The sequence below is a fragment of the Somniosus microcephalus genome, chromosome 6 (genome assembly GCF_052327205.1).
Source record: "Somniosus microcephalus isolate GS21.2 chromosome 6, FLI_Smic_1.0, whole genome shotgun sequence".
NCBI lineage: Eukaryota > Metazoa > Chordata > Chondrichthyes > Squaliformes > Somniosidae > Somniosus > Somniosus microcephalus.
Window position 1 is genome coordinate 189,184,203 of NC_140992.1, and position 14,724 is coordinate 189,198,926.

At 44.4% G+C, this 14,724-nt stretch overlaps 1 protein-coding gene across 1 annotated transcript in view; it reads left to right on the plus strand.

Moving 5' to 3' along the window:
* Positions 1-14,724, plus strand: part of LOC147116265 (uncharacterized) — a 54,116-nt gene that overhangs the window by 11,986 nt on the left and 27,406 nt on the right. Inside the window, exons 4-5 of the mRNA XM_085992035.1 lie at positions 11,117-11,413; positions 14,016-14,132. Of these exons, the coding sequence (XP_085848161.1) occupies positions 11,117-11,413; positions 14,016-14,132 (414 nt within the window). The remainder of the gene's footprint in view (positions 1-11,116; positions 11,414-14,015; positions 14,133-14,724) is intronic.

Sequence of the window (14,724 nt, forward strand, 5' to 3'; positions counted from 1 at the left end):
CCCTGTTTTTATACTCCATCCCCCTTGCAATAAAAGCCAAGATTCCATTGGCCTTCCTGGTCACCTGCTGCACCTGCATACTAACTTTTTGTGTTTCATGCACCAGGACCCCCAGATCCTTTTGTACTGTAGCACTTTGCAGTTTCTCTCCATTTAGATAATAACTCGCTCTTTGATTTTTTCTGCCAAAGTGCATAACCTCACACTTTCCAACATTATATTGCATCTGCCAAATCTCTGCCCACTCACTTAGCCTGTCTATGTCCTTTTGCAGGTTTTTTATGTCCTCCTCACTCACTGCTTTCCCTCCCATCTTTGTATCATCGGCAAACTTGGATATGTTGCACTCGGTCCCTTCCTCCAAATCGTTAATATAGATTGTAAAGAGTTGGGGTCCCAGCACTGACCCCTGTGGAACACCACTAGTTACTGATTGCCAGCCCGAGAACGAACCATTTATCCCAACTCTTTGTTTTCTGTTAGCTAGCCAATCTTCCACCCATGCCAGTATATTACCCCCGATCCCGTGATTTTTTATCTTGATCAGTAATCTTTTGTGTGGAACCTTGTCAAATGCCTTTTGGAAGTCCATTTGTAGTTAAGCCTGGCATAAGTCTATTTTGCTGAACTTTTGCCCTCCGGCCAGGCCCGTAAAAAGATCATCAATGAGGGGAAGAGGATACTGTTCCACAGACAGCACCGGGTTAATAGTCACTTTAAAATCCCCGCAGATTCGAACAGATCCATCCTTTTTCAGGACAGGAACAATGGATGTGGCCCATTTGCTCATGTTCACAAGCTCCAGGACTCCATTCTCGACTAAGGCCTCCAAGTTAGCCTCAACTTTTGGCCTAATTGCATAGGGTACAGGTCGGGTTTTGTGAAACTTCGGCTTGCTTTCAGGTTTAATGTCCAGTCTCACGCTGATCTTTTTCATGCTCCCAAGTTCCCCATTGAAGAGTTCTGCATGTTTGTTTAACACTGCAGTCAGACCTGACTCCCCTTTTGACATCATGCGGACTGCAGGCCAGTCCAGTGTGATTTTCTCTAGCCACGCATGTCCCAGTAGCAATGGGTAATTTCCCTTTACCACATATAGTGGCAGTTTTGCAGTCTGTCCATTCAATTTAACTGTCACCTCAATGGCGCCTCTCACGGCCACAGGTTCGCCGGTATACGTCTTTAGCACAATGTTTGTTGGCTGAAGGGTAAGATGCTTTAGCATTTTGTTGTAGACAGTGTCTGAAACAAGGGACACAGCCATGCCTGTGTCCACCTCCATCTGCACTGATTGTCCCTCCACCAGTGGTGACACCCAGTAGTCATTTGAACCACCTGCAACCATCAGTATGTGCACCTCTTCCTCCTCAGAGGTGTCGCTCCCCTCTGTTTTGCTTGTTCCATCATACTGCACTGAATGAACACTCTTTTTCCTCTCTTGTCCAAATACAGACATTATGCTTCCATGCTTCCCAGCTCTGTCTGTTCTTTTTTTACCTCTACAGGCACGTTCAATGTGACCCTTTTTGCCACAATTTCGGCATTCCAGCTCTGTACACCAGCAGTCATTAGCGTGATGGCCCGTTTTCCCACAACGGTAACATGTGCCGTTCCGCGCACCTTTAAGCTCAGGCGACACCTTGTGAACACTCCCTGTTGAACTCAACTGGTGAGCCTCCTTTTCCGCCATCTCCATGGAGACACTAACTTCAATGGCCTTTTCAAGAGTAAGGTTGTCCTCAATAAGAAGGCGCTTCTGTGTGGCTGCACTTTGCAGACCACACACGAGTCTGTCTCTAATAGTGTCATTCAGCACCTCCTTGAACTGGCAGTGTTCCGACAACCTTTTTAAAGCAGCAATAAACATCGTCACTGATTCCCCCTCCTCTTGATTCCATTTGTGAAATCTAAATCTCTCAGCAATAACCAGAGGTTTTGGTGAAAAATGTGCTCCAAGAATTTCCACTAGTTGCTTATATGTTTTAGTTCCTGGCTTATCTGGCTGTACAAGGCTGCAAAGTAAATTGAATGTCTTTGGCCCCATTACACTTAAAAAGGTAGGCACAACCTTTTCGTTTGCCACCGCATTCGCCAAGACAAAATAGTCTAAACGTTCCGTATAAGCGCTCCATTGCTCCACATTTTCATCAAAATCACCGATGTTTCCTAATATAGTAGCCATCTCACGTTTCAAATTTAAATTTCTGTTTACTCACTGCACCCGTAATGTATGCAGATTCATCCGCTCCTCGTCGCCACTTTGTTGTGTCGGTACCTTTTTACCTAGACACAATTAGAACTCAGAACTCAGAGATTCAAACATGAAGTGCTTTATTCGAAGGGAAAAGGAAGTTCTGGAGAGTTCCAAACAAAGTGAGCTAAACTTAACCAAGAGAACACCCAACCATTTATCTGCTGTGACAGCACCACCACAGGTGGGAGGAGAACACACAATACATAACAGGAAGGCCTCTGAGAAGACAGAAAATGCTGCAAACACTCAGCAGGTCAGGCAGCATCTGTGGAGAGAGAAACAGAGTTCACGTCTCAGGTAAAGATGCTGCCTGACCTGCTGAATATTTCCAGCATTTTATGCTGGCATTTCAGTTTTACAGCATCCACTTGCAGAGGGAAGAGGAGGGAGCAGAAGAGGAGGAAGCAGAAGGAAGGATGCAACCCAGAGAACCCCTTTCTGGCTGGAATATCTGGGATGGAATCAGCTACCCACAGTCCCAGTAACCACAACCCCAATTCCCCTTTCAACATTAGTCCCACACCTTACCTTCCCTCTGTTACTGACCATTACTGTGTCCTCTTGGCGATGGTGCTGAAATAAAAGCCACCAGAAAGCAAACTTTCCAATCCAACTTTATACATCTATCCATCCAATATGACATCAAGAAATCAACTCATCACCCTTATGCATTCTCTCAGTAACTGTGTTGTGTGTGCCTTTACCTGTTCTACTGATGTCATACAGTGTTACCTCAGTGGCTGCGGAATGGCTGCTGACTTTCAGTGGGGGTCACTGCAAATGGCCTTGATGGTCGACCTTGAGGAGCTATTGGCTGGGAGTGTGAAATTGAGTGACGGTATTTCTCCTTCTTCTTCTTCTTCTTCACTCTCCTCTCCCTCTTTTTGGCCAGCTATTGGCTGGGCAGGCTGCATTTCTTGGGTGTGTGAAATGAGGAAGGCACAAGGGTGGAGTTGTGGTGAGGGGAGGGCAGGAAAGCAAGAGGTGCATGCCAGAAAGAGGATAACATATGAGGATACCAGCATTTTCTATCCTTGCTGCCCCACCACTGACCAAGGGCTCAGCCATGCCCCTGCCAAGAATGGCCTGCACAGTCTCTTCCAAGGGGGTGAGGTGAGGGAGATGTGCCTCATAATAGGTACAAATTGTTGGTAGGTGAGTGATTGGGGGGGAATCTTGCATTGAACAGTGTGTGAGGTAGTAATTCAGTTTGTAGGAGATGACCAGTGGTCTGAGGTCATAAAGCTTCTTTGGGCACTGGAGCCAGGCAGTGGGGGGGCGACACTGCTGGCAGTGACGGATTCGGTGATGTAATCCCACATCCTTCTTTCTGGAGGGCCTCCTGGCCCCTGTGGGTAGAGGACATCTCTTGCAGTTTTGACCCCCTGCACAAAGCTGGAGTGCTGTGCACAAGACCCTGAGTGTCCCTTCCCTCACTTGCTGAGCCATTTGTGTTAGTGCTGAAGCACTTTTCCCAATTTTTTGAGGTTCGGAAGGGAATTCAGCTTTAATGCTGAAGACTCCCATTTGGGACTTCTTAATGTTATTTTTTATTAAAGGGCAGTAAGGGCTGAAAACTGCATTTTCACTTCATTTTAATTTTTATTAGTTCTGAACGATTTGTCCCTTTAATTCATTACCCTTCTAATTGCCCACAATTTCTTGTGAACACCACAGCCTCGCTCCCAGAGGTTGTAAGAAGCTGGACCACCACTCCTGGACTGGAACTTCGGGTCAGATGCCTCCACTAAGGTCACCAGGAGAGCATTACACTGTAAGTTAGTGCTGGGCTAAAAATCTTTAGGTCCCAGCACAAATTTTTGCCCAGTAGTGCTGCAGTCATTATCAGCAGCTGTAAACCCAAGGCCGCAGTGACACTGGCAGATTTTTGGCAATGTCCAATTTCTAGGCCCAACTTTTTAAAAATGTTAGAGAGAGCAAAACAAAGATTTGGGCTCTCACATGGAGAAAAAGTAAACCTGAAATAAAGATGAACAAACTTTAAAATTACTTTTTAAGTTTCTTAAAAAAATTTTTTTTAATTAAAATGGATAAATTTGACACTCCACAAAATTAATATTAGATTTACAGGGCCATAACCTTTGCTTAGCAGCCAATATGCTGGTAAAACCCCAGTTACACCTAATCCAAAAGGGTATAACTTTTAATGGGGTATTTAACAGTGGTATTACCGCAGAAGAGCCGAAGTTTTCATTAGTTTCCCGGAATTGACAGAATTCACTGATTGCTGGCTGTGGGGTGGGAGGGGAGAGGGGCACAGCACAGCCAGTGTCAGAGCAGTGAATGATTGCCTACAACTTCAGGATTTCTGCATTAGGCTGTGCATGCACTAAATCCTGAAATTGCGGTCAGTTTCAAAGGTAAACTGAATGCAAACGCTGCCAGTTCACTGTCATCAGTTCTGGGCCATCAATGACTGACTGAAAATCTTTTCTATTAATGCGTCACTCCTGCCATATACACAGCTCTCTTGGGGAGACAAACAGACAGACCTAGAGTTACTAACAAACAGGGAGCGACTGAGAATAAAAAGACTTGCATTTATATAGCGCTTTCCATGACCACTGGACATCCCAAAGCGCTTTACAGCCAATGAAGTACTTTTGAGGTGTATTCACTGTTGTAATGTAGGAAACACAGCAGCCAATTTGTGCACAGCAAGTTCCCACAAACAGCAATGGGATAATGACCAGACAAGGGCCTAGAAATTGGGTATAGCCCCGCCAGCTCGTTTGCGCCGTAAATTTTGCGCCCACCGCGGAGCCAGTTGTGCCCGCCCCATATTCACTTTCAGCGCCCCAAAGCGGAACCGGGCACTGTTCCAGGGTTTGGCCGCCCCGCTTGGGGCGCTGAAAGTGAATTTCAGCGCTGCCGGTCCCGCTGCGCCACCCGATGCGGTGCGGCAGGCTGCTGTACTGCAGGCCTCCCCCTTCTCTTAAGGGGGAGGTGCCTGCAACGGCCAGAGCCCCGATTGCAAGTGCCGGCAAAAGAGCCCGGCACAACGGAGAAGTGCCGGGCTCCACGGAAACCAGCCGGCAATGCCGCGGGGGGGGCGGTGGAGGAGGCCGGGGAAGGAGGTGCGGGCAGGCGGCCGCCGAAAAAGCGGCCGGCCGCACCTCCACCTTAAAGCGCCCCGCTAAGGCTGCTGTAAGGACCCGGTCTCCCGATGTTGTTAGCGGCCGCCACGGATGAGGCGGCCACTACTGAAGATGGGGATCGGCGTGGTTTTGGGCGGTACCGGGGCACTGCGCACACCGATGACGTAATCGGTGCCGGCGCAGCGCTACCGGCTAACGCCGATGTTAGGGCCCACCTAATTTCGGGCGCGACGCAACTTCCGGCGCAACCCACTCTTTCGCCCCTAATTGGGCGCAAACGCAAGTGAATTTCTAGGCCAAGCTGTTTTAGTGGTGTTGATTGAGGGCTAAATATTGGCCAGGACACCGGGAATAACTCCCCTGCTCTTCATTGAAATAGTGCCATGGGATCTGTTACGTCCACCTAAGAGAGCAGACGGGGCCTCGGTTTAACATTTTATCCCCAAAATAGCAACCCCAACAGTGCAACACACCCTCAGTACTGCACTGGAGTGTCAGCCTAGATTTTTGTGCTCAAGTCTCTGGTGTGGAACCTGAACCCACAACCTTCTGACGCAGAGGCGAGGGTGCTACCAGCTGAGCCACAGCTGACACTTTAACTGACTGAGGATAACATTCTTCTCCCATTTTGGCCCAGAATTTGTGGTCAGTAGTAAAGCAGTTCGCCACTTGCCCCAAAGAAAGCTGCCCATCTTGCGATCTCTGTGGTGAGAAGTTAGCCTTTATCGTCACGTAAGTGATGTCTTTGCAGTATAGTGGGGGTTCCCTAGTACGATCTACTGTGATGTCAACAAGCTGTCTAAGCAACCAATCACATTCCAGAATTCTCATAGACTGGGAAGCAGGAAATGAGAACCTGCTTTTATCCCGACTTTTTAAAACTGTTACAGAGAGCAAAACAGAGGTCCAGATTTTAAAACAGTCAGCAGTGAAGGGACAGCGCTTACCACTGACCTCAAAAAATGCTGGCCACAAAGATTTAGTGGGCTCTGGAGTATAGATTTCCTCATTTCCAATGTCACTTTGAATTTGGTGCTATCTATAGTGGATCTGTGCTGTCCAGACAGCAGGCAGGTTGATCAGCCAATTAGATTGAAGAATTCTCACAGACAGCAAATCAAGAATTAGAAGCAGGGAATATTATTCACATATAACTCATTGTACAGAAAGCAAAATTAAGGGAGAAACTTAAAAATCATAAAACCATCTTTAAAAAAATAAAATATAAATTAATTTTTATTGTTTAAAAAATCTGCAAATTTTAAATGTTCTTCTGAGGAAATGAGACTCCACACTTTTAAAATTAGTTTTTCAGGGCCAGAGAGGTTGTTCACCAGTAATTATGACTTAGTACATTGTTAAAAATTCAATTACTCCTGATTGAACAAGGTTTTAACATTTCCATTGGTTTTTACAGTGAGAATATTGTGTAAATAGTTGAAGTTCACGTCAAATCAGTGATTCTGTGCAGATTCCATGTTCCAAGACTGCAGCAGTGCACCCTGTAGAGGAGAGGGGTATCACTGACAGGAACTTCCGGATTTCAATGTTAAATTGCGTATGTGCGGATGCCAGATGTTGCTATCAGTTTTACACAGTAATGACAGTGAGCACTGACAGTTATTACAATGGCAAATTGTGGGCCAATATGTTAATCACTCAATCACAGCCATTCTAACGTGGGTTTTGGAGTTTAACTTTGTCTCCACGGGTTTCCTGGGCTTCCTGGAACTCGCCAGTGAAAGCAAGGGGAGAAGAAAGCAACAACTGAATGGGGCTGAAGCCATGCCAGGAAATGTAAACCAACTCTCAGTCTATATTGATTTATGTTCGAAAAAATAGCAACTCTTGCTTTCTGTACAAAATTTCATGATTTTTAAGAGTTTGTCTCCTGATTTATAAGGTGGTGAGGTTGGCAATACTGTTACCGTGACATATTAAGTGACACAGTCTGTATTAAATGTACCTGCAGCTCTTCTGCCTTCATTTAATTTGTTTAAAAAAAATGCTGAATAGGTGCATAGCAGGCGGCGGAGCCAATATCATCCATTTGACACAATCACCAAAAATTAAAATTACCCTCCATGCATTCAGAGGTTCGTTTCTCTACTGAGAGGGATGTTAGTGAATCGACAGCCCATTTTACATCTCTCCCAAGTTTTAATTCCAGTGACATCACCCGTTTTACACTATTGCACAAAATCAAAATTACCCCCAACGTGTACAGTTTTGGTCTCCTTACTTAAGGAAGGATATACTTGCCTTGGAGGGAGTGCAACAAAGGTTCACTAGACTGATTTCTGGGATGGGCGGATTATCCTACGAGGAGAGATTGAGTAGACTCGGCCTATATTCCCTACCTACACTTTAGAAGAATGAGAGGTGATCTCATTGAAACGTATCACATTTTTAAGGGGCCTGACAGGTTAGATACTGGGAGGATGGTTCCCCTGGCTGAGGAGTCTAGAACTACGGGCCACAGTCTCAGAATAAAGGGTCGGCAATTTAGGAATATGATGAGAAGAAATTACTTCACTCAGTGGGTGGTGAATCGTTGGAATCCTTTACCCCAGAGGGCTGTGGATGCTCAGTCTTTGAGTATATTCAAGACAGAGATCGATAGATTTTGGGATTATAAGGGAACTAAGTGATATGGGGATAGTGCCAGAAGGTGGAGTTGAGACAGAAGATCAGCCATTATCTTATTGAATGATAGAGTAGGCAAGAAGGGCCAAATGGCCTACTGCTACATCTATTTCTTATGTTCTTTGTTCTTAACTATTGTTGCAAATTATTACAACAAATTACAACTCATGACATCAGCTGTCCAAAACTCTGTGTTAATGGGTCACTTAATTATATATCTTGGAGGCCCACGGGCCACATATAAAGAATAACAATACCAAACACCGAAGTTCCTGAATTAAACAGGAGAGCAATTCCTCCCCAAACAAAGTTACAAAATCTATTTTAAGGTCTGCTGGTGCTGCAGCTGATATTTCAGGAGTGGTCTTCAAGAGGGTGAGTCTCTCAACAGGGAAAGGATTGCAAGGACTCGTCCACTGCATCTGGTCCGCCGGCTCTAGCATGCACTCACTCCTCTAGTCATGAATTAGTCCCAAATCTAAATAACAAACCACTCAATCACTGAAAAGTAATAGGAAATATCATTCCAATCAGAACATTTAGAGGGGAAAATTGAGTCCCGCCCCCCCTTGGGGCACTAACTTCACCGGGGCGCTACTTTTAGTGCCCTGAAAAAATTAGCACCCCCATGGCTGAAATTCACTGGTAGCACCCCAAGAGGGAAGCGGGATGCTACTGGAAGCGCCCCGTCTCCCTCTTGCGGTGCTGCGAGTGAATATCACAGTGCTACGTGCCACAGCGCCACGCTCTGTGGCATGTCGCGCCACGGTACTGCAGGCCTCCCTCCCCTTCTTAAAGGGGAGGGGCCTAGCGCAGCATGACCCGGGGCCCAGATGGGCCACCAGGGATTGGAGTGCCGGCAAAAGAGCTCGGCACTCAAGAGAAGTGCCAGGCTCACGGAGCGCAGCCAGCACTCTGCGGGGAGGGCTTCAGAGGAGGTTGGCGACAGCAGAGGGGGCAGGTGCTGGCAGGCGGCTAGCAACAAAAATGGCCACCCGGCACTTCCCTTTTAATTAGCACCGCCCTGGCCGCAGGTAGGCCCACCTGACCCCGTCCAACATAGCGTCCAGCAGTAAGTCAGGGGGCGCTACCGAAGATTGCGAGCGGGGCGCTGCGCATGGCGATGACATCATTGCCAGCGGCGCAGCACCGTGGAGCGCTAACGGTTACCACCTCGCTAACCTCCCACTGAATTTTGCAGGAGGCGTTGGTGGCGCCACGCCCAGGCATCAGTTGCTTTGTGCCCCATTAGCGCCCTCTTTGGGCACTAATGGGAGATGCAAAGCAACCGAATTTTTAGGCCTTAGTATTTAAATGATAAAACATATAACCATTCAGCTTCGTGTCAAATGTATGTTCCTCTCAAATTGTTAATGGACAATTCAATGGGTTCAAGCCCAATCATTCAACTCACATTAGTGTTTCAAACTTTGATGCACTCCAGTGGAACAGCTCTAATGAGTAGAGGTGCCAACTGTAATTGGGTAAGAAAATTCAAGGTCCAATTTTGGGACATTGGGGCTTTAATCATCATTTAAATCAGGGCCACATTGGGGATCAGGCGTGGGATTTATTTTGTTATACAAACTATGTCCTGTAATTTATGATCTTAGAATATCCTGTTTAGCTTCCAGCCATCGTTTCTCACTAGATTCTTATTTCCATTATTCGATGGGATGTTGGTGTAGTTTAAAAGTACTGTCACTGGCCTGAGGTCAAACAGCTCCCATCGTAAATGCAAAGAATGTGACGACTTTTATACAGTCATTTTCTTCAGCATTCCTGTTTTATCGTAACGTTCAAAATATCTAGAGATTTAGGGAATTGACAGACTTGCCATTTAACCCGACAACCTCCCTTTAGCCCATGGCACCAAGCTACTGTTTAATTAAAGGGTGCTTCATATTGTTGAAAGTAAATTATTTATCGTATAGAATTACATAGATATAACGGGGGAGAAATGCCGTTCGGCCCACCTAGTTGGTGTTGCTCTTTATTCTCCACATAAGCAGTAGTCCGTATCCCAAATGCCCACCCTGTTGCCATATCCCTTTATCCCCTTTCCTTCACCCACCTTTCTAACCTATTCTTAAATGTTAACTTTGTCTCTGCTTCAATCACTAACTCCAGTAGTGCATTCATTCTACTGCCTCACAACCCTCTTTGTCAAAAATAATTCTGCCCTTTGTCCTAAATCTCTCACACTTAATGAGATGTAGATGTTCTTATTTATTGGCCATGGTTCAGTGGTAGCACTCTTGGGTGTGGGTTCAAGCTTGCACTCCAGGGACTTGAACACAATCTAAACTGAAATTTCGGTGCACTACAGACAGAGTGTTAAAGCAAGTACGTGACTGCCCACTCAGATGGAAGTAAAATAACCCATGGCACTGTTTGAAGAAGAATATTTAGCCCTCAATTAACACGTCAAAAACTGGTCATTTATCTCATTACTGTTTGTGGGAACATACTGTGGGCATCTTGGTTGCGATGTATTTTGTTGGCTGCAAAGTGCTTTGGAACATCATAAAAGGTGCTAAATAAATGCAAGTTCTGCTTTGGCAGTGTTGTGAATTTCATCTGACAATTGGAAAAAATCAGATGCAAATATTTTAGTTTAGTTCCTGACAAAATATAACATCACAAAACTCAACACTTTTTGTGATTTAAAAAATGTGCTCATCAAGGTTAATGCTGGAGAATGGAACTCTTCCCATTTCAGGCTGTGTTAGCATCAGGCCTCCCAGATCACTACAGGCAGCATAGCCAAATGCAGAGTAAAACATTTCGCTCTGCTCCAACCACCTGCTCCAGCCCTGATCTTGGAAGAGCACCCCTCTACTGTAGCAGTGTGGATTTTTTACATCTCTCATAGCAGCTATACTGTGCTCTCTCTCCGTGACAATAACAATTAGTACAGCTTTAGGGACCGCTTTGTGTTGTAAACCAAAGCAGGCTCTATGAACTGTGGAGCAGTTAAATATTAATAGTTAACGCACTACTGCAATATTGTTAAATGGTGCCAAGAGCATATATCAGTATATTGTATCCAACACAGAAAATCAAGAAATGTATTTATTTTTTAATTTTTCTGTAGCTTCTCCAAAACCTCTGAAGATTTTGCCAGCGCTGTTTACAAATGGTTCTCTAACATGTTTGTGTAAAACGTCTGGGTTCTACACTGCTGATTATACCATTGCTTGGCGTAAAGATGGTCAAGAAGTTGTGACTGGAGTAAGGACATTCAGAGAGCAGAATGCTGAGGGACTATATGAAGTTTCCAGTTATTTGGAAGGGCCACAGCCTGTTACGATTGGGACTACTTATATCTGTGAGGTATCTCACTCTACCCTCACGGTTCCAACTTGGGTCAATTACACTGTCAGCATTGCAGGTAGGAACAACACCTAGTTTGGTGTGAAATCATTGTATACCGCGGTTACACTGCATTTGTAGGTCAAATTTTTGCACTGTAATAATGCCACACAGGCAGTGAGTGCAATGCCGCTGATTTTACAGAAATTATGAGCTTGGTGGAGCAGGCTTAGACTGATAGCACTTTGTAGCAGCTGCAGCTGCTGAGCTCAGCGGCATGATGTTACACTACTTTTAAAGGTCACTATTACTAATTTGTTTCCCTTTTTTCTCCTTCTTTCCTGGGTGCACTGTCTCTGGCTGAGATACTGTTGCACAGGTTTTGGAAGCCCCATGGTACATCACTTCATTACTCGTTCTTCAAGTGTGATCATAATGTGGAGACCACCACAACCAAGTCCACTTATGTTTTCATCCTAGACACACCCATATGCACACAGATTTACACACGTACCTACATACATGCATACACACATACACAGACACACAAATACACATACATACACACATACATTCCACTAATAGTACTAGAAATCAGTCAGGAATTTTGGCTGATCTGTTCTATTAGCCTGACTAGATGAACTGCACGGAGACCACTTGTAGCACCACAACAGCTGCTCGGTCTAGCTAACCTAACACAGGTCATTAGTTGAACTTGGGTCCCTTTGCTCTGTAGGGTTCATACTTTTGACTGAACAACTGTAGTGAAAAGGCAGAAGGGTAATAAAAAGAAAGTAAACAAACTCAGCAATCCATTGTGATCTATAGTCAACAGTGGGTAGATGAACAAGAGGAACCAGAATCAGACGTCACCCATTGTCCCAAACCACCTACTTGAGTGGTTGAATTACAGATCTCAGATGATGAGTACTGAGGAGCACAAGACAGAAATGACATGATAATTTGTAGATGAAAGATTAAGGCTAGAGTGAGAGTAACTGGGAAACACAGTTGTCTCACTATCCTATCGATTGTTTTCAAACCACTAAAAGTTACTTGTCAGTTGGAAGTCAGTGGACGATGCTCCTTCGTGAGTTTAAGTGGGTACGCAGAGCTCTGCCTTCCACGTTTTACAGTGGCTTGAGCAGGTAGTGAAACCATGCTGATCAGTGGCTTCACTGTTTGATGTGAATTAGTACTGCAGGATAAAAGGGTCTTGGACCAATAATAGTATAAATTGTAAAAGACAGAATGAATTCCCATTGGCAGCAGCCTCATGTTTTGTGTATTTCTGGTTTTTTCTCATTTTTCCCTTCCCCCTCCACCCCCCCATCTTCTGAACACACCGGCATCTGCCCCATCCTCAGTACCTCATCCACGTTTGAGTTTATACCACAAGTGTGGCCAATTATTTAACCCATTGGAGCTGTACAACTTAGTCTGCCCTCTCAGGTGGACCTAAAAGATCCCTTGGCACTTTTCAAAGAAGAGCAGGGTAGGTCACCCATTGTCCCAGACAACATTTATCTCTCAACTAACATCACTACAACAGATGATCTGGTCATTCATTTCATTGCTGTTTGGGGCAACTTGCTGTGGACAACTTGGTTGCCGCGTTTCTTACATTGCAACAGTGACTACACTTCAAAAAGTACTTAATTGGCTGTGAAGCACTTTAGGATGTCCTGAGGTTGTGAAAGGCGCTGTATAAATGCAAGTTCTTTCATTTGCAGGATAGACAGACAAAATGTATGATAATAATCCAAATTAGCCATGTGATTTCTGTGTTCAGGGTTCAACTTTGACTACTGTAATGTGTGCAAACCAAGATATTGTTTTGTTGGACTAAAACACATCATAGTAAAAGTTAAAATGATGAATGCATTTGTAAAGATTTACTCTGTTCAGCATTTCTAGTGAAATTGTAGATGTGTTCTTTACCAATGTGCTTACAATTTCTTTGGAAAGAGCAGCAAAAGTCTTCCCAAAAACTTTTATGAAGTTGTTGCCACAGATAGCAAATGGAGGAATTGCCCTTCCCCAATGTATCACTGTTTCAATTTACAATGTTTTATTACTGCTTTATTTTAAAAATAGTTTTTAATAATGCATATATTTGGGGAAATTTTATTTTGAGTTAAACCAAGGCAAGTGCTGTGGAAAAGTACATTTTCCTTGTTTGAGCATCAAACGCTCCCAAGTCAAATGTGACGTGGGTAAGATGCAGAGTAAAACACTCTTAACTCCAACTTCAGAAGAGCACCATCAACTATACCTATGTCAATTTTTCACTCCCATCAGCCAACCTTGTGGATCCTCTAACTGAGAGCCTATTTATTGCTTATCTGGACTGAATTGTGGACAGTTCTGACCCACACCAACCAGAAACTGGATTGAGATTCTCAAATCATTACACATAAGGATCATGAGGTGTAATTTTATGAGTTTGGCACTTCTGACACCAACCATTAATTCACAGAAGCATTAGTTGCAATATTGGGTGTGAAGATTGGTGTATCGTTTTTGAGCAGGGAGCATAAATTCATAATATAACCTGTATAGATCCACCCGAACAAGCTGGGGATCTTAGAGGTAAAGGAAAAATGTGCTAACCTGCTGCACCATCATTTTCCTTCTGAAAGGGAATGACTTTATTTTTCTGCTTTGTATGTGTCTTGCAGATGATGGTTTCAGTGCCTCTTTTCCTTGGTGGATCTATCTCTGTGGAGCAATATCTCTACTGCTCCTGATTTTTGAACCAGTACTTTGTTGTAAATGCTGTAAACGTAAATGTAAAGGTAAGGGAGCCATCTCATTTCATTAACATTGAATACAGAAATTATAACAATCTGAAAGGATAGTGAATTAATCATATTAATCTGAAATAACTAGGCTTCCAGATCAAAACTATTCCCCCAATTTTTTAGGATGTTTTTTGTGTGATTTTTTTTTAGCTCATCAGGGTGAAGAATGTTAGAGCCACAGATTGGAAAACTTCCATTCTGGGCACTAAGAACTCCCAGATTCGTAACACCCGTACAGTCAACAGATAGAGAACACTTACATCCCATCAATATTGGCTGAATCGAACCCAGGCTCCAGAGGCCAAAGGGCACTGTCTAATCCCTGCATCACCCAGTCACATTTTATGTCTATAGTAAATTAATTTGTTCTCCACTCCATGCTGCATTTAGAGTGGAAATGTGAGTTTGGTTACCTACTCCCAGGAGTCTGCTAATACCGGTCAAGGCAGTTCTTGAGAACAGCCCAAGTGGAATAATCTTATTTTCCCAGCTCCTTAGGGGCAAACTGCTTGCCCTCCTCTCTCTGCCTTCTGATATGAAGGCATATCTGAGATTCAGAACAATGTGTGGGGAATCCAGGGTCGCA